At 40.6% G+C, this 21,161-nt stretch overlaps 1 protein-coding gene across 4 annotated transcripts in view; it reads right to left on the minus strand.

Annotated features, from left to right (window-relative positions):
- The window catches only part of prdm6 (PR domain containing 6), a 50,506-nt gene that overhangs the window by 11,955 nt on the left and 17,390 nt on the right, over positions 1 to 21,161 (minus strand). For 3 of the 4 annotated variants that reach the window (XM_077560612.1, XM_077560609.1, XM_077560610.1), the window contains exons 4-10: positions 16,572 to 18,432; positions 14,487 to 15,049; positions 9,402 to 9,553; positions 9,072 to 9,227; positions 5,582 to 5,709; positions 4,025 to 4,149; positions 3,443 to 3,833 (exon numbers count right to left, since the gene is read on the minus strand). In XM_077560612.1, the coding sequence (XP_077416738.1) occupies positions 3,443 to 3,833; positions 4,025 to 4,149; positions 5,582 to 5,709; positions 9,072 to 9,227; positions 9,402 to 9,553; positions 14,487 to 15,036 (1,502 nt within the window). In that variant the 5' untranslated portion in view covers positions 15,037 to 15,049; positions 16,572 to 18,432. Of the gene's footprint in view, positions 1 to 3,442; positions 3,834 to 4,024; positions 4,150 to 5,581; positions 5,710 to 9,071; positions 9,228 to 9,401; positions 9,554 to 14,486; positions 15,050 to 16,571; positions 20,291 to 21,161 lie in introns of those variants that run through there. The other variant, XM_077560611.1, reaches the window with a different exon arrangement.

Below are 21,161 nucleotides of genomic sequence, written 5' to 3' on the forward strand. Positions count from 1 at the left end.
AGTTTCAGTGTGTCCGTCAACAACATCAACACGACAACTAGCATTCACTGACGACACGTTACCTGATGAAACACACACACACATTTTCATATGACACGTTTAAATTAGGGTTTCAAATGAGGTTTATGGTTTCAAGACAGAATTGATTCTAGAATTGGGCTTGCAAACAAGGTTAGGAGAATAAAGGCATTGGGTTTTTGAAGTAGGGTTTTAAGACACAAAGTCAGGGGTTCAAACTCGGCTCACGGTTTCAAATCAGCGTTAGGGTTTAAAATAGATTTGAGCATGGTGGTTAGGATTTCAAACCAGGGTTTTAAATTGGATTTAAGTCTTGAATTAGGCTTTCAAACCGGAAACAATGGTTAGGTTTTGAAATAAGGCTTTCAAATCCGTCCTTTGATTTCAAACTAGGGCTTCAAGTTTGGGTTAAGGTTTTAAACAAGGGGTTAGGGATTGGAAGTGGGCATTGAAAAGTTAGGGTTGGGGTTTCAAACCAGGCTCAAATTTTTAAGCCAGGTTTAGGGTCTTAGGTTTGGGTTTGAAACGAAATTAGGTAGTATTTAATACCAGGTTGGGCTTTTCAGATATGGGTTCAAGTCTGAGTTAGGGTTTGCAATTGGGCTTTTATGTTAGTGTCAAGGTTTTCGAAATTAGGGGTTCAAACTAAGCTTAGGGTTTCAACCTAGGGTTTAGACAAAGGATAGAATTTCAAATTAGGGTTGTAAATCAGGGTTAGGGTCTTAAATTAGGCTCCCAAACCAGAGTTTGCAAACTGTTAGGCTTTGAAATTAGGGTTTCAAAACCATGTTATGACTTCAAATTAGGGTTTCAAGCCTGGGTTAGGGTTTGCAATTTGGCTTTCATACTTGTGTCAAAGTTTCAATTTAGGGGTTCAAGCCGGGTTTAGGGTTTTAAACTAATCTTTTAAAGTAGGGTTTCTAGCCAGAGTTAGAGTTTAGACAAAGGATAGGATTTTAAATGAGGGTTTTAAATCGGGGCTAGGGTCGTAAATTACGCTCCCAAATCAGAGTTAGCAAACAGTTAGGCTTCGAAATTAGGGTTTAAAATCCATACTCAAATTAGGGTTTTAAGCCTGGGTTAGGATTTTAAACAAATGGTTACAGTTTTTAGGTAGGGTTTCTATCTACAGTTAGGGTTTCAAACACGGCTCAAAGTTTTAGACTGGGGTTAGGGTCTTATGTTAGTCTCATTTAAAACTGTAACCCAGGCTTAAAACCCTACTTTAAAAGCCCAGCTCTAGTTTTATTAAACACCAGCACTGGTTTGAAATCAGCCTTTCGAGTTTGTGTTAGGGTTTCAAATTCAGGTTTCAAGTTTTGGTTGAGTGCTTCAAATGAAGGTTTTAACTGCTTGGGTTAGGGTTCAAGTCAGTCTGTTTTTGCACCGTGTGTTTATGTGTGTGTGTGCGTGCGTGTGTGTTGAAGACATGTTGGTGTGTTTGAGAGCAGAGATAATAAATCAGCACTCACACTTCATCAATACACAATCAATCATCTGCGTGCACACACACGCACACACACACACACGTGTCACATCTTCCTGTCATCATCATCTTCATCATGTCTGCACTATTGATGAAAAGTGCAGCATGCTCATATGATCATCACGTGGTCGTCACATGACCAACGTGTACTACAAGGATCATGTCACATGTTCAGAAAACGTTCCAGGACTCGTCAAAAGTAAAAAAATAAAAAGAAATAAATACAAAGTTTCAATGGTCCCTCCATACGTTCCAAAGTCCAGGTACACGCAAGTTGTTGATTTTGAAATGACTCACCAATGAAATTTCGATCTTATTTCTGTCGTGTAAAGTCTCAAAGTTCCCAGAAGTCAATTAAGATCTGGTTGTCATGGAGACGAGTGGTGTGGATAAAATGTTGTTATTGACATTTTTGCACATCAGCAGACACTTTTTCATCTTCTTTTTCATTTATTGACCCAGTGACACTGGCCCCGCCCGCCCGTCACCGTGACAACCACAATTTCTCCACCGCCGCGACCGTGATTTATGCACAAACGCACACCAGCACACACACACACACACACATTACACAACATGAAGATAAGCAGAAATTCTCCAATAGATCATGCGTGCGTGAATGTGAAGTCGTCGTGACTCATTTACACACACACATTCGCACACTTTGTATCACGTAACTAAGTATGCACTTAGTTATTATATTCACAGGGATGTGATTTGACCAAAGTGAAATTATCTGAAAATTTAGCCAGTTTATCCACCAGCTGGCACCCAGCTAGGTCCAGGGCAGTGCCCTGGTGGGGGGACAAGGGGGGCGAAGCCCCCCGGAGCTCATGGGTTTTCCGTGTTTTTAAGTACTTTCAATGCACTCACATGACAAAGAAATAGACAAAACAACAGCATAAAATTTCAATGTATATTGAACTATCCCATATAAAATGGCCGTTTTAGTCAACTCAAAATCAGTCACATTCAAAAACATTGGACTGCCTTTGCTTTTAAAAACTATCACTGAGAATATCATCATATCTAACTAATGTGATTACTAAGTTAACACATAAATAATGTTGAAGAGTTCAAATTTCATGAACAAATAATTGTATCATGACCAAATGAAAAGTAACTCATATTAGAGCATACCACAAATGTCTTTGTTATAGCAGAAGATGTTATCTGTCGGAGTCATGTGCATACACAATGAACTACTAAAAAAAAAAAAATCGGAATTTTTTGGGGGGGGGGGGGATAAAAAAAGCGGAATTCCGCGAATTAGCGGAAAAATCACATCCCTGTATTCATGTTTGATGTTGTTACTTCTGTCTTGTGCAGCAAAATCACTTCCAGTCTAGTCGAGTCTAGTCTCTTCCTGACTAGTCTGGCACATCCGCAGGCCATTCTAGTCCAGTCTAGTCTATTCGAGTCCAGTCTTTCGAGTTGACTTGAGTCTACTCTACTCCTGTCTAGCCGGGTTCTAAACTAATCAAATCAAGTCTATTTAAATCGAGTTTAGTCTACTGTAGACTATTCTAGTCCAATTCGATCTTCTCCAGACCTGTCTAGTCTTTTCCAGTTCAGTAACATCCGGTCTATTCAAGTCTCATCCTGTCCAGTACCCTCGCCCTGTCTAGTCTCGTACACTGTATTGTACTCTTTTCTAGTCCAGCCCAGTCCAGTCCTGCCTTTTGTAGCCTACCTCCAGTTTAGTCTAGTCCAGTCCTGTCAAGTCTCATCCAGTCTAGCCTATTAGTATATTCTAGTCTCATCCTGACTAGTCAAGGAAATATTATTGTGGTCCAGTCTATTCTATTCCAGTCCAGTCAAGTCTCATCCATTTCACTTTATTCTCTATTATACTTAGTCGAGGTGAGTCTAGTCCTGTCTCTTCCAGTTCAAAACTAGTTCATACTTGTGATGGTGTATTAGGTGTTGTTTACGGACCTGTCGGGGTTCTGCGGGCAGACGTGCATCTGCAGCAGGATCCTCTGCGTGAAGGTCTTGAAGCACTGTCCGCACTTCCACAGATGCCAGTCGCTGAACTCGCTGCTGAGCTGGCTGGTGGACGTGGGACTGGCCAGGACTCTTTGGTTCTTGGAGGACAGATGGCCGAAGGACGACTCGGACGACGGGAAGGGCGCGCCGCTCCTGTCCAGCATGGAGAAACTTCTGCTGCACGCCATCTGAGGAAACACCATGGAGCGCACGCTCGACGACAAGGACGCCGACGCCGACGTCGCTTTGCCGCTCTTGCCGAAGGATTGTTGTTGCTGTTGTTGTTGTTGTAAGGACTCCTGACGAGACATCACCTCCGACACGGACGCGGGGACGTTCACTGTGCACACAAAACAACGACTTTTGAACATTAGGTTTGTGTTTAAGAAGTTCTACAAGGAAGGATGATTTAGTTTTATGTCCATATTCTCGACATGTTCAAATTAGGATCCATGTTCTACATGTATTCTAGTCTCTTTAGCGCCGTGGTAGCATGATAGCATTCTAGGAGAAAAAAAGAAAAAGTCTCACGGTTTTCGTCCTGAGCGACACACTGCAGCGGAATTCCGAAGAAGGAAGTGTACGAGTCGTTGTACCAGACTAGGAGCTCGCTTCCTCGGGGGATGTCCAGACACGCCCGGTAGAAGATGCTAGACCTAAAATGCATGAACACAAATTGTTGAAGGATCTATTTGGACCTCATTACGAAGGTGGCTAATGCTAAAGGACTTATTTGGACCCAATTGTTAATGTGGTTAATGCACTTTTTTGGACCCCCATCGCTAACGTTGCTAATGCTAAAGCACTTCTATGGACCATATTGCTAACGTGTGAATCCTAAAGTACTTCTTTGGACCCTCATCGCTAACATTGCTAATGCTAAGGCACTTACTTGGACTTCAATTGCTAATGTTGCTAATGCTAAAGCACTTCTTTGGACCGAATTGCTATTGCTAATGTGGTGAATGCTAAAGCACGTCACAAAAGTGGTAGCATCGCATTGCACAGCAATGTTTATTTTAGCATTTACTTTGCCTAGCTGTTTATTAATAACTTAGTCTATCTTAGCTTACTTTATCTGAGCCTAGCACAGTTTGTTTTAGATTTACAGAAGTTTTATCTTACTTTAACAGTGTTTATCTTAGCATAGCAGTCTTTACTTTAACTTAGCTTAGCATAATTTAGCTTAGTTTATATTAGTTTAATCTATTTTCATTAACTCTAGACTAGCAAGTTCAGCAGAGAAAATGTTCACATGTATTCTTACCCTGTGACTTCAACACACATTATAAAGCATAAGTGATGCATTTGTTTGCGTTGGGTATTACAGCACTTTTGTTGTTGGTAAGAAAACACAAAGGATGTGTCACAGTGGAGGCAGCAGGCGTGTTTGTTTTTCATACCTGACCGCCTGATGAGACTCTTTGATGTGCGACACCACCCGCCTCAGTGCAGCATCAAACACCACCCCACCCACCCGCTACCTAATTCTTTCGTTTTATCTGGTGTGAGGTCAGGGGTATGTTTGATTTGTAGCTCGGCCCCTCCTGATTGTGTTGTCATGTTGGCCCCACCCCTCCCAGCTGCACTAAGAGAAAATAAAACACACTTGACATGAGGCAACTTTTGACTTCCAAAGAAGTGCTTTAGCATTAGCCACATTAGCGATTAGGTCTAAAGAAGTGCTGTAACTAGGCTAATTGAGTCAAATCTACTGTAAGATACAGTAATCTAAGATAGGCTAAAATATTTGAAACAATGCTAGGCTAAAAAAAAAAACATTAAAGTTAAGATAGACTAAACTAATACATCGTAAGGTAAAACTACGGTTGACAAACCAAAAAAATAATGATCAAATAAAACTAAACTAGGCTAAAATAAGTTAAGCTAAAATAAACAACGCTAGGCTAAAAGAAAACTAGCGTGTTCTAATATTAGCTAAATTATCATAAGATAAAATATAACAAAGCTATGTGCTAAGTAAAAGCTAAGATTGTTCTATGAAGTGCGAATTTTTGTTTACTGGTTTGTTTAGTAGGTCTTGACGACAAAGCTAAGAGTTAGCATTTAGCATTAGCGTGTTTGTACCTGTACTGAACGACCATCATGTTCTGCTCTCCGCAGTGTCGGGCGCATCGGATGTACCTCATCCAGCTTGATTTAGCCGGATCGTTGCCGTCCAGGAAGTGACACAAGGTTCCCTCGGAGTCGTAAATCTGAAACGCAGACACGGAGCACATAAGTTTCAAGTCTGGTTTGTGTTCATACCTGGTCATATCTATTTTCAACCTGGTTCATACTGAATGGTTCTTCATTGTGTTTATACACTAATATAAATGTATAAAGTGTAAAAGACATCATTTAGCTGAATGTTGCCAACAAAAGTGTGTTTAACGTTTTCAACACTTTCTTCTGTCTCATTACATTATCCTTGTTTGACTTCAAAGATTTCACATGCTAGTGTGTGTGCATTAGGTGTGTTTATCATGGCGTGTATGACGTGTGTTTGTGTGAGAAAAGCCACTAATGCAGTCATGGTTATCAAAAGCAAAGTGTGACATACACACTTAGCACACACACGTCGCGATAAACACACTTAGCACGCGCACACACGTCACACAAGAGGTGATAAAACACACTTAGCACGCGCACGAGCCAGCTAAGATTTTTAGCACTTTGTCACGCCGATAAGAGTTTTTATTTCGGGAAGGCGGGACCACCTAGCATGGCCTCGCATCCCGTATGATCAAAAAGTATCTCCTAGCATGACTTTGCATCAGGTAGCTTGGTGACAGTGCAGTGCTGTTGTTGATCTTATAGAGTCCAAATGGTGTAAAAGTGTTTGTGAGTGAAGATCGATGATCCCACGCTTGAGTTGTACACAAAATCAATCAAACGCACTAATTCTGCCGTTATCTGCTCTCTTCATCACCTCCTTTTCTACACGCCCTCAGCCTCCTCTTCATCGCAACCCCTCTTCATCACACTACTCATCCCTTCTTCATGGTTTTCCAGATGATTACTGGTCACACTTTGTCATCTTCCATTGAGGGAGATGCAAAAACAAAACATAAGAAAATGTCATGAAAAAGAAACATGGTGATGTTCCTGATTCAAACCTGATTCACACCACATTCAAATCTGGTTCGTACCATCTGGTAACGCAGTGTGTTCGCATCCGATTCCCACTGCTTTTACACCACATTCATTCACATTGGATTCAAATGTGGTTCACGTTTACACCCGTTCTGCATCCGTTTCAAACCTGGTTCACTCAATATGGTAGCATATTGTCAGGTTCACCATCTCCACATCTGGTTCAGATGTGCATCACACATTGTGGTACCACCCTATTCATGTCTGGTCTGTATAGTGTTCACACTGCTTTCAAGACCAGTTCCCAACTGGTTAACATTTTATCTCTACTGCTCGCAACTGGTTTACTTACACACCTGGCTCATACCAGTTTCACACCATTTGGTACTACAGCATGTTTGAAGTGTATCGGATTCATAAATCGTCACATTGCGTTGCCACTACATTCACATTATATTCACATCTGATTCTCATCTGGTTCATCCACGTTTAAAACCTGCTTCCCATCTGATTCTATTTGGGCAATACTGTGTTCACAATGCTTTCATACTTGATTCACATTACGGTCATATCGGTTTCAAACCTGGATAACACTTTGTTCACACTAACTAGTCCACACTGCTTTACCTACTTCCAACCTGATGCACACTACCAGAATGTGTTCATACATGGTTTGCTGTTTAAACTGATTTCACACCAGGTTCACATGGTGTTTATATCTTAACACATGATCTGCATTTTTATAGAGTACATTTCATATGTATTTCCTGATAAGTAGACCAAGGGTTGCAGTTTTCCTGTTGTGGTCGCGAGTGCGAGGATCAATCGCCAGGTGTGTCGGAGTCGTCGCCAACTGTAATTTGTTTGCGACGGTTCAGTTAAGTCGCGTTAAGCCACGTCGCTCAATGTGCGGCGGGCCTTTGAAACATTCAACGTGTCACAAAAAGATCAAAACAAAGAGCAGTCTTTCACACATTATCGCACGGCAGGAACCCTATTTAGAACCAGAAGCAGAACCAGGATCAACAGTGTGGACCAGCAAGCGGCCGCTGCAGCGCTCTCAGTCGACCGCCTCATCCATCAGCTAATCAGACGTCCCAAAATATTTGCACAAGCGCTCACCATGCTTTCTCACACGACTAGCGTGAGGGGGAGGGGCCAGCACGACGCAACCAATCAGATACCACCAAATGCATGCACATGCACACACACAGGATTTTGTTGTTCCTGTAACATGAATGTCAAATCAAATGTGACCCAAAGTGGTGAGAATGTGACAGAGAAGGAAGCCATTTTGTGGCATCTTAGCAACGCCATTATTTTAGTACCAGCGCCACCTACAGTCCAAAGACAACAAACCAGTTAAAAAAGTTTGTTTTTTGACAATCACAAGTCGCCATAAATAAAATCCCTTGCAAACACAGTGAGCGCCGTAGCGATGATGTCATGTGCGGTTGTTTAATAAAGCGTCGAAGGATGGAAGGCTAGCAAATAAAAGCCTTTTACGACATTCCGACAGGCCCAGTAGGATTGTGGGAATCCTTGCGGGCGTCGCGCTAGCAAAATATTTGGCCGCCGAGCGAGCGAGCTTTGCTTTGCTTTCTTTGCCGCCGCCGCCGTCGGCTTCTCGACGACAGCTCGGCCGTGACGGCCTCGTGACGACTTCATCACTTTTCCGCAGCCGTCCAACAGGAATCTTCAGCTTCCTTGTTGGGCTTCAACACGGAAAACTACAACTTCAAAGCACCATGTTTACGTCTGGTTCTTGCCGCTCTCAAACTTCCAGCACGCTGTCTGCTACACAGTCATTGAAGTGCTTACACACCTCATGTGAATCAGGTGTGAAAGCTGTGTGACACCGAGATATTGTGAATCAGGTGTGAAGCAGGTTTGAATCAGAAATGAACACAATATGAAAGATGTAGAAATTAAATGGGAATAGTAGTGAACCAGGTATAAACTAGTCCCATTTAGTCTCAACCTAGTTCACATTGTGCCCAATTCAGACCTGGTTCACACCTGAATCGGGCATGAAGACAATGTGAACCAGGTAGAAAGTGCATGCAAATAGTTTCTATCTGGTTCAAATTGTCTTTAGTCCTGATTTAGACCTGGTTCACACGCGATTCACAATCTGTGTGTCACATTGAATCGGACATGAACACAGTATCGTGCCCAATTTAAACCTGGTTCTCACCTGGATAATAACGAGTTTACACCTCAGTTGAACAACCTGGTAGACCCAGCGCATTCACACTGGGTCCCAATTTAGCTTTGATCTGATACACATTGCGTTCCCGTCTGATTAAGACCTGGCAAACCTGGCTCACACTTGAATCACACTGTCTAGTTCACAAAATGTGTTCACATTGCTTTCACGCCTGCTGCATTTCGTTTTCATAATTTGGATATCATCATCTTTCACGCCGTTTTTTTCAATCATTTTGCAGTAAAAAGGTCAACCAAATGATGTCTCTGTTACCTCCCACAAGTGCCGTGTATTCCTGGCTCCGCAGCGGACTTTGTCCAGCATGAGGGGCGTTCCCTGGAAGGGTCCGATCCAGGTGCCCTGGGGAATTCTCTGGGCGGCACAGATTCCGTAACCCAGGCCGGGAAGCGTGCTGGTGCACAGACACACCTACACAAACAAGCGATGGATGGATGAAGAGTTTCAAGCAGAACTTGGTTGAAGTCTAACACAAGTCGAGTGAGTCCATCAGAAGTTTTAGTCCCAAATCCAAAGCATGGCGACTTGAGTCCGACCGGAGTCAAGTCATGTGACTCCAGTCCGACAGCTCTGAGGGGCGCTCACCTCTCGGGGCAGATCTCTGAGCCAGTCGGGAACGTCGGGAAGGCTGAGGGGTGCCGGGGTGGAGCTGCTGGTGCCCACCAGCCTCCGCAGGGAGTGAAGCGGTCCGTGCATGGGACACTCGCCATTACGGTTGTCCGCGCACATGTCGCAGCCTGCAAGGAAATGTTCACAATTAACTCTTTGACTGCCAAAAACGTTTAATAACGTTTAGTAAAATCCAAATGAGGGCTGCCAAAGACGTTAAAAGACGTTAACTATGTTTTTTTTTTTTTTTTTTTTTTGGAAACGGGTGGAGGAAAGCCTTGGCCAGCTGTGCTGAAGGAATCAAGCAGATCGAGTTGGTATAATGACTATTTTTGGGCACTAGATGGCAGCGATGACCCTCTTTGGACAAGTGTCAAATTCACTAGAGTGCATGAAATAATATCGTTTCACAAAAAGATGATGATTTCTCCGTATTTTGGTCCAAAACAGAGCATTTGGGTGAAACTAACCATTTTCTATTGTTGATTACTGAAAAACTTTTCTGATGAAAGATGAGAGTTCAATCTTTCATTTAGTAGTATGTGTCTTTCCACAGTCCAAACACAATTTTTTCTGTGGACCTTGAAAGATCAGTCAAAATGCTTAAATCAGTTGACACCCACAGGATCCCTTTTCTGAAAACGCTTGTCAGTCAAAGAGTTAAGGAACATTCAAGGAAACATTTCATCCCAGTCACACTGTCTGATAGACTATGTTGAAAGGTGTTTACATCTACACCTGTTTCGAAACTGGTTCACACTATCTGGTACAGATTATATTTACATGTTTATATCTGGTCCAACCTGGTTGACACCTGAGTCACACTATGTTCATCAAGTTCACAACAGGCGTACCTTGTTCATACCTCAGTCAAACAATTTGCTTCATACTGGTTCCCATCTAGTTTCTACCTGGTTCATGTTGTGTTCACAACATGTTTACATCTGGTTTATTATGGCTTCAAATCTGGTTATTAGCTTAGCCACATGATCTGGTAAACACTGTGTGCACACAGGAACCATTTTTTAAATTTCCTAATTCGATTCAGACCCGGCAACTCCTGTTTCACTTTGAGTTAACATGTTTACAGCAGGGTCGTACCCGATTCACACCAGTTTTAAACCAAGATAACGCTGGTTGGTCAACACTGTTTCCACTGCTTTCACAGCCAGATTTACACACGGCTCAAAGTAGTCACAGCAGTTTGAAAACTGGTTCACACTACCTGATTCTCACTGTGTTCACACTGCTGTCACAACTGGTTCACTCCTGAGTGACGTTGCATTCACACCTGGTTTCGAACCCAGTTGACCACACTATCTGGACGCCAGTGTGGACGACAGTGTGGCAATGCGCATCTTCAGTAGTTGACATCTGTTTGATGTTGTTTTCACACCCGATTCAGACTTAGCTTACGCTGTATCAAATTTGTTTCACACCTTAATTTCACACAATCTGCTTCGAAAGAAATTCAAACCTGGTTCACACAATCTGGTTCACACTGTTCCTTCCCGCTGCTTTAGTTCACACTTGTTCCACACCAGTTTTGAATGTGGTCCACACGGCGTTCCTACTGCTTCACATCTAATTCCTATAGTTCCAACTGGCTCACACTGGTTTCAAACTTGTTTCAAACGACATCAATGTTTTCACAACTACTTCACAACAGTTGCTGGTGTATTAAACCTGGTTGAGAACAAATTTCACAATCTCTGCTCCACATGTGCTTCCACATCTGACTCGTGTTGTATTCCCACCTGATTCCCAACAATTTCAAACCTGGTTCGTACCTGATTTCCCACAGTCTGGTTCACATGCTGTTCCCATTCCTTTCACAAATAGTTTACATCTGATTCATGTATTCACACTTGATTCACACGACCTCGTCCACTCTGTGTTCACGTTGTTTTCTGAATGTTCCAGAAGCTTTTCCACTGTTGCTGTTTTTAACAAAGTTTTGTCAAGTTTTTGGGGGGTTTTAATGTTTGCTTTGGCCACATTGAAATCATTCCTGACATATTTCCGTCCCGAGCTTGTCGGGGTGAAAAGCGTCGGTCGCAAGCAGCGCAGCGTGATGAAGTGTGACACTAATTGACGTCAATAATTGACACGCTGATGATTATCTGGACTAAAAAATTCCCAGCAGGAAGTCCCGCTTGTTTTCTCTTGCGTTTTTCCCAAAAGTGAAATATCGGCGACGCAGGAAGAGTGACGGCTGCAGACGGATGAAGTCATGAAGTGCGCGGCCGCCGACTTCTTAATGCTCCGCTAAACGGGAACAATGTCAAACAAACATTCCCACTTTCGGACGCGCGGGAAACTTTGTGAGTTGACGCAGCCGCAATCGGATCTCACGGCAATCACAAGCTTGTTTCCATGTTGCCTAGCAACACCTACTACACACTCATTCATTGTAAATGTGTGTGTTGTGTTTCAAATGTTAAAAAACAAAGATATTCTTTTGTATTACATCACATGAAAATGTGTTATTATTTTTGTGGATTTCAATAACTAGAATTTGTTCATCATTTTATTCAAATTTTTGATTCATAAATTCAATTTGTCAGTCAAAAACAATGAACATTTTCGATAATTTTAATTTAAAACTAATTTAAATTTAAAAAAAACTACATTTGTACTTGCATGTTATATTTTTGTCAATGGAAAAGTAGATTTGTTGTTGAATAAGTTACATTTAATCATTTATATTTGTTGATTAAAAAACATTTGTTAATTTATAAATGACAGTTCTGGATTCAAGCGTATTGTTGGTCATATTTGTTGAAGAATGAATTCACTGATATACGGTTATTGAATACAAACTATGTTTGCTCTTTAATAAATTACATTTCTTGATTCATTCATCAAATTTGTTGATCAAAATTAAGAAGATAAAAATTGGTGGGAAAAAAGGAATTTCTTAATTGTTGAATAAAAATAGCATTTGTTTATGCAATTAATTGGTTCATGAGTTAACGTGCTTGACGGGTAATGTATTGAATTAAAAATAAAAGCAGTTGATCAAGAAGTGCGACATAAATCAAGATGATTTCGCAAAGAAAAAAAACGTGTTGATGCAGAAAGTCAACTGCTCTTGATAAATAACTAACATTTCTTGACAGTAAAACTAATTATTGTTGAATACATTGAACTCATTGTTTAATATGCTAAATTTGCTGCTCAATAAATGTGCCAACTCAAGACACAAACTGTTTTTTAAAAAAAAACACACACACACACACCCTAAATCGGTTGTGCCGGTTCATTTGTGTCAAGTCCCGGTGCAGCGTGGGACGTTTAGTTGACGTGGCGGGGCAGCCATAAAATACAAAAATGAAAATGAATCAATAAAAGTACAAATAAAACTATCAACGAAAGACGAAAGATCGTATTTCTTGCATTGTTGTGGTACTTGTAAAAAGTATCTCAAGTCACAACGTCAACACGTTTTCAAATCAACAACTTTATCAGGTCAGGTCATGTGACTAAACAGAACGCTACTTACTGTAGAGTATATTATTATTTTTAATGTGTGTGTGTGTGTGTTTGTGAGACTGCTTTATTTACACACTAAACACTTGACTTTCACGCACACACACGCATGAGCGTGGCCCCCCCCGGGACCTCCATATGGTTGTGTTGGGATGATAAATAGCGTTCCGCTGGATCGATCCCCCCTCTTCTCGTCCCCCTCATCACCCAGCACATCCCCCATTTTGTGCCCCCCCACCCCCCCCCCCCAACCGTATGCCCCCCTCCCCCCTCCTCCTCCTCCCAACGCAAAACTATATGCAGCAATTAATTCCCGCTTGTCCCGCCATCCCTCATCGGGCCTGCCGGCGCGTATCGACGCAGATTACTGCTGATGAACCGTTTTATCACACACACGCACGCACGCGCGCGCGCTCGCGCACACGCACACACATCTTCATCACGTCACTTTGATGACAAGTTTCAAGACCGCCGAGGCGCGACGGCCACAAACACACGTGACCAAGAAAAACAATTTTGCTGAGATTGAAAATTCAAATATTCATCATCAAATGCACTCGTATCAACTGTAATGCGATTTAAGGACGCAAAAATACAATTATACATTTTTGTAAAATGTGAAATTTGTCGTGTGTTTGAAATGCATTTTTTTTTTATGAATGACAAACTATCGAAACGTTTGTATTAAATACGCAGTGCTCACGTTCAATGACGCATTAAGTGCAGATTATTCATTTTGCTGATCAATAATTTGCAAGTGAAATCTGATTGATAATCAATCACAGCTCGGAGCCGCTGACCTCTCATGTCACATGTCGAAAATAATGCACCATCATTTCAAAAATATGTATTTTTCCTTGACTTTTTTTTTATACTGACAGAGTTTGAACATTAAAGATGTTTTTTTTTTTTACTTTAAATTGAGTTTTCTTTCAAGATGTAGTTTTTGTTGAATGTTTAAAAAAATATAAATATTTACACAGCGGTAGTGCACAAGGAATTTGAGGAGTAAAATATTTAAAAATATTACTATTTATTTATATATTTATATATCAAATATATGTAGTTTGAATTAAATATTAAAGTAAAATGTGTATGAATATAATATTGAAGACATATCCAAAGAGTGAATTTGGTAAAGCAATACATCATTTGAGGTATAAAATATTTCACTGCATATTTAAAATGTTGAGAAAAAACTGTATTTGATTTCATATTAAAATGAAAACGAAAACGAATGACAATTCAAACTGGAAAACCAAAATTAACAATAAAATGAATATAACGCTCTTGGCATGACATATTTCATCATTAAATTTAAAATACTCTAAATTCAGAATGAATAATTAGAACAAATATTTTAATATTCTTTTATATAAAATATAAAGCAAAATTACTTTAAAAGCATAGAAACAGAATATTGAGAAATATTTAAAATGATAAAATAAGGGATACTAATATTTCTACTGATAAATTGAAAAATGTAAACTATTAAGATTAAAATATTAACTACACACACCTCAAAAAATACCCTTGTAACAAAATAGATGTGTGCGTGTGTGTGCGTACGGTTGTTGACGTCGGCGTTGTGGCTGCTGATGGGGATGATCTCCATCCTCTGCTGCCCGTACAGGAAGTAGTCCAACTCCTCGGCGGTCAGCTTCATCCTGCCCCCCGCCTGCAGCGACGCGGCCGTCTTCCCGCCTTCCTCGCCGCCGCCGCCGACGCTCTTCACGCTGGACGACACCACGCCCACGCCCACGCAGCTCTGCTCCTTCGCCTGCAGGAGGCGTCCCACCGCCGGGCTTTCAGCAGGGGGGACCACCCCCACCGCGTCCCCTCCGGGACCCCCGGGGCCCACCGGAGCCAGGGCCTGCCCGTAGAGCGCCATGTGCTGGCCCAGAGGAAGCTGGGCGACCACCACCGAGGAGGACGAGGAGGGCGCCAGGGCGGCGGCGGGCCCCGACGAGGAGGTGCAGAGCGGGGGGCCCGAGGGCGAGGGCAGGGGCGGCTTGAGCGGCGTGTGCGGGAAAAGCTGCTGCCAGTGATGCAAGTACGACGAGGCGTCCACTTTGAGGAAGGCCGACGCCGACGCCGACGCCTCGCCCGGCTTCAGCATGGCGCCACGCCGTCTGCACGGGGGGAGGGGGGCGGGACATGACAGCTGTCAATCATCTCAATACAAATCCATCATATGAATGACATACAAGTCATCTTTTTCCTAAGAAGTTTAGGACATCAAAGTGTTGTCGTCCATTTAAATTCATATCTAATACTGTACTTCAAATCACAAATGCATCCTTTTGAATTTCAATGCAAATAGAGTTGAGTGAATTCCCACCTAAAATGTAATTTCACATCAATCATAGATATAAATAATGTCATGAAAAGTGTATTCAATTTAACATCATAAATATGTCTCATTGAATTGAATGCATTTCATGACGGCGTAAATATGTTGAATGGATGACGTAAATATGTCGCTGAATACATAAAACACACGTCTGCAATGCCGCTTTTAAACAGTTCGGTTTGATCATCTTGTCAATTGCGCACACACACACACTCACACACACACCAAAATACATTTAGATGCAGACTTCAATGCAGTTTGAAAAAGAATGAGTACAATAGTTGTTAAAAAAAAAAAAGACAAAATAAATACAAATAATACATAAGTAAAAAAATGAAATAAATAAATAGAATGATAATAATAAGGCTAAAATAAATAAAAAAATACATAATGTCATTTACTTCAATAAGCCATAATATGGAATATATTAAGGAATAACTAAACACGTGATAACGACTGACGTGCAAAAAAAGCCTCCTTTAAATACTCATGTGGCATTTTCTGTAAAATCTTACTGTTCAATTTCTTTTTAATAAATGATACAAAAAAAAAATGAGGGCTGCTCGATGGTGGAAAAAATGATCATCCCGATTATTTGGGGTGATAATTGAAATTACGATTAAACGATCAAACGCTTATTTTTAACAAGATGTATTGGATTGTATGAAATTTGTCATCTTAAAATAAAAAAGGTGTAAATATATACATTTAAACAACTCAAATTGAGTATTAAGAATATTTGATTTTCGTTTACAACGATGCCAATTTTGTAATTGTGAAGTGTAATAATTCAATTAGATTGTGACCTACAAAAAATTATAGAAGATTCATTTGACCGAAATATTAGTTTTAGATTTCAACATCATCTCTCATTTGGTGCCACAACAAAAAGCCCACAAATTGCACAACACGTGCCGAGTCAGCGCGTATTTGAGGTCAACCATATTTTAGAAAATGAAACGAAAACAACAACAACTTAACGCACTAAGTTAAAAAAAACAAAAACAAGGACGACTTGAGGGCATTTGGTCCACTCGATCGACTTTTTTTGGTCAACTTGTAAATCGCAAGAAAAACAATAAAAAGCCATAAAAGCACATCGACGTGTTCGATTATGTTCAATTATGAAAACGTGTTCATGGAGTCGAAACGCCCGCAAAGTTGTTGCAAATCTAAGCAAAACAACAACATTCAATGATGGCAGTCAAAAATTAAAATGAAGCAATTATGAAAAGAAAAAAGGAATTAAAAAAAAAAGTGTCATAATACAACAATAACAACAATAACAGTAATAAGCTTACCGGTGCGGTGAGGCTGTGCGCGCGTGTGCGGCTGAGGAGCGCTGACGTCCGACCTCGATTCTTCTTCTTCTTCATGGAGGAACACACACACACACACACACACACACACGCATGCACGCACACTCTCTCGCTCTCTCTCTCATTCTCTCACTCCTCGACCTCAAACAAGAGGAGGAGGATGAAGAAAAGGAGGAAGATGATGTTGTGTCCCGCGCGCCTCCGCAGCCAAAAAAAGCAGCACGTGACCGAGTGCCGCACACGCCCCCCATCTCTCTTTTTCTCGGACCTCCGACAGACACATGCGCGCACACACATGTTCCCCGGTGACGCACAGCCTACATGTGAACTTTGAACTGACGTGAGAAACAAGGAAACGTGACTTTTTTTCTTGTTACCACACCATTTTTTGAGGATTTCAAAATGATAAAGAATGTGCTCATTTGCATGTCAGGCCCCTCCCAGCAGTCACCTGCTTGTTGTAATCAGCCGATTTTTTTCCCCATAAATTAACAACAACATAGAATTTTAAAAGCCATGTTTTTTTGTATGTGAGTGTTTTCTTGAAATTTACTGTTTACATGAATTTAAAAATATTTTCTTATATTTATGACTTGTAGCACTTTATGACAATTCAGAATCTTTTTAATTTATATGTAATGTTTGTGGAGTTTTTTTTATTATCATGTCCTTGTTATTTATAATTATTATTAATATCGTATTGAACAAGTGAATCGAATCGAATCGGGGGAAAAAAAAATAAAAATAAAATAAAAAATCGAAATCGAATCGAACTGAACTTTTGCGAATCGAAATCAAATCGAATGAGGAAATATGAAGCCCAGCCCTAAAACATAACGACCAAATGAAAACAGCTAACATAATACTTTTAACGTAACACGATGAATGTAACGCAACAACTTAACGTAAACGGAAAAGACAAATTCTGTTTGTACGTTCAGGCGAGTAGCAGCACCCTCCGAAGGCAACAAAAGGTAAGACATGTTTGTTGTTATTTTACAAGCAGTTGCGATGACGACGTCAAACTTTTACTTTCCCTCTTAATTCTTCCTTTGACGCACTTTGTTTGCCGTGAAGATTATTACTATTATTACTTGCTGATTGTTATTATTAGCTTGACTGGCCTTGACTTCCTTAGCAACGTGTGTGCACGTGTGTGTGTGTGTGTGTGTGTGTGTGTGTGTGTGTGTGTGTGTGTGTGTGTGTGTGTGTGTGTGTGTGTGTGTGTGCGTGTGTGTGCGTGTGCAGACAAGACAGATTACAGCTGAGCTCATTGTGTTTTTGGGTCGGTCTTGTTATCCGCGACCCGTCGCTTGCTAGCTGACTGCTATGGTACACACACACACACACACACACACGTGCACTTGTACACACACACATACGCAGCACGTCAGTCAGCGAGCGCAGGCGCGGATAAGGACGCGGGCTAAACGGCGGAACACGTAAAGGCGCGCGTTGTTATGACTAGCGTTGGCGTGACAGCCGCCATCCGTCATCCTGGCGAGCGGCTCTGGATTGATAAGGAACAAAAACACAAACACGCCAGCGTCTCCGCATGAACTCTCGCCGGCCCAAAAGACACTTTTTCACTTTTTTCCAAGAATGCTGGCTAGCGGGTGGGAAGGAGGGAGGGAGGTGGCCCCCGGCGCGTCGTTAGCGAATCACGTACCGACGGCTAGCTTTTAAACACACAAACATGTCATGATTAACAAGACGTGTAGAATAGCGGATTGTTTTGAATGCTAATAAAGTAGTCAATTAAAAACAATGTCAACGATAGAGAAGTGGACTCGGCATGTTTCCCTGAGGGATGCCACATTCCATATCATTCAAATCATCGCATCTGAAAAGAAGAAAAACAAAGGAAAGAAAGTCACCCATTTGTCACGTCGTGCGCTTGTTATTTGACAACAATCCTGTGTGGAACGAAAACAGTCACCTATGTTATTATTTTAATATTCAATCACGTCTTAATTTTTTAGGTTTATGAAGCTCGACGCAGGATTTGAACAGTAACCATCTTCTGCCAAGGAAATGATTCTTAGAAAGAGGAAATTTATGATTAATGTAACGCAACTAGCGTAACACAACTGACGGAAAACAAGTAGCATAACACGATTGACAAAAGGCGCAAACATAACAATCGGCCATTTGGCCAATGTTTGAAGGGCAAAATAATCGATTATAATCGGCGACCGATTAATCGGTCAGGCCCTACTCGTAACGCAACACATTAACATAACTTATATAAACTTGAATGAGTAGTTTATGGTCAGTAATTGATAGTATTTAGCTTGCTTGTTACTGATTAGTTTAATAAATTCTGTGGAATTTTTTTTTGTAAGTTTAAGTAGCATAACTAATGTAACACAACTGGCATAATGTTACACAAAAAAGTCACAAAATGAACACAGCTAAGAAACTTAACAACTAAAGAAACACAAACCATTTTTACTATTTTCCACATTTTACTTACACATTTTTAAAACTTTTGTTACCATGATGAGCTATTTTGATATTTCACTTTATTAATAAACATTCATACTAAAATATTCATCTATTTTTTTTTTTTCAAGGTGTTGCTCATGGTGTAGTTTTTAATAAATTGTCCGCTGGTTGTTTTTCCTAAAGGAGCAAAAAAGAAAAAGAAAGAAGCCACCGTATATGTGAAACATTTTTTTTTTATATGTATTTTCCTGCAGCAGCGTGAGGAGGCGTGTGAGGTGTGTGTTGTGTTGTTTTTGTGTCGTCTCGGAGGAAGCGGCGGGAGGAGAATTAGCTCTTTTCACGCATTGATTAATGACTTTTCCACAGCCCGGCGCATCGGCCGATCGATGAATTAACTGCCCAAATTCATCATTTTCTACAAGGAAAGCTAATTATTTGCACACAAAAACAACTTATTAACAAGCAAACACACACATACGCAAACGCACACACGGCTCCCATCTCGGCGTCAACTTTAACCCCCTCCCGCACGCGCGCGACATCTGGAAATAAAACCTTTTCATGCCTAAAATAACGCAAAACACATCAAAGGAGATGTGAAAAAGTGGACTTGAGCAGCACGAGCACAACACGAGTAAGAAGAAAACAACTGGCGGAAACACAATTAATACAAAGAAAAGAAAACTTAGTATTGTAACACAAGTAACATCGCTAACGTAACTAAAGAAACTACCCATATGGTGTTTTTAGGGCCGATACCGATTATTAGTAGTCAAGAAGGCCGATAACCGATATTTGAAGCCGATATTCATTTTCAGTAACGGAAAGGGGGGGGGGGGGGGTAAAAAAAAGTAACGTAACATAACTAACAGAAAACAACATTACACAAGGTAACATGAGTAATGTCGCAAACTAATTAACGGGAATCAATAAGTGTTACAAGTAACAAAACTAAACTAAAACGTGAACTAACTGAAACCAATCAAAGTAAGAAACCAAAAGAAAACACTTAACGTAAGACAAGTTAACATGAAAAGAGCTAACGCAACACGACAGAGAAGCAGAACGAAATCCAACACAGCGAGCAAAAAACACAACAGACGACAACTAGCATAACGCTACAACTAATGTAGCATTATGAACGTAACAAACAAACGCATTCAATGTAACAGGTCACAAAACACAATTAACGGAACTCAAAAAGAATGACTTAAGACGAGTAGCATTAAAACAATGAACACAGCTCAAGTTACAAACAATAAACAACGATTGTGATAGAAGTAGTCAATAATTCAACGACTTGGCAAAGATGCGGCAAGTAACAGGAATCAATCAACATAAGACAACAACTCATTAGCGCTGTCATTGTCGGATATTTTTGGAATCGATTAATCGATCGATTATTGAGTCGATTAATCGACTAATCGGATCCATTTTAATTTTGAGTTTGAGTGTATTACAAAAGCATTTTATTCCTGATTACTGTTTATTAACCAGTGATTGGTGTTCATTTCATACTTAGTATTCGTATAGTGATTAAAAAAAAAAAAAGAGTGGATTGATGACCGGATTGGTCATTGTTTTCCAAAGTGAAACCAGATGTTTGTCTTATTTTGATTAAACACAGAAGATAATCAGTCTTCTTAACATGAAGGACTACAAAAATCAGTCAACAATTACGGTTGATGTGCTGAAATCAGAGGATTTGGACCATTTTGAATTATAAAATGCTCCAAACGATTACTGGATTATTAAAATATTTGTCGATTCATTTGATAATTGATTACTTGTCAATTAATTTTGACAGTTCTACAACTAATTAACATTAAGGTAACACAATTAAACGTAACTAGCAAGAAAACAATCGGCATGACACTAACAATCTAAAAAATGACAAACGAGATGTTGCTTGTCAGGGTGTACCTCGCTTAGCTCGGAAGAAGTGTGTGTGTGTGTGTGTGTGTGTTTTTATCACATCATGGGGACCAGTTTCTGGGTTTGTACTATCATTGTGGGGACATTTTGGTGGTCCCCATGAGTCCAAACCTCTTTTTAGAGTTTAGGTTTGAATTGGGTAATGGTTGAGGTTAGGGTAAGGAATGGGGGTAGGCAATCATTTTTCAT

Source organism: Vanacampus margaritifer, chromosome 3, assembly GCF_051991255.1.
Source record: "Vanacampus margaritifer isolate UIUO_Vmar chromosome 3, RoL_Vmar_1.0, whole genome shotgun sequence".
In the NCBI taxonomy this organism is placed as follows: domain Eukaryota; kingdom Metazoa; phylum Chordata; class Actinopteri; order Syngnathiformes; family Syngnathidae; genus Vanacampus; species Vanacampus margaritifer.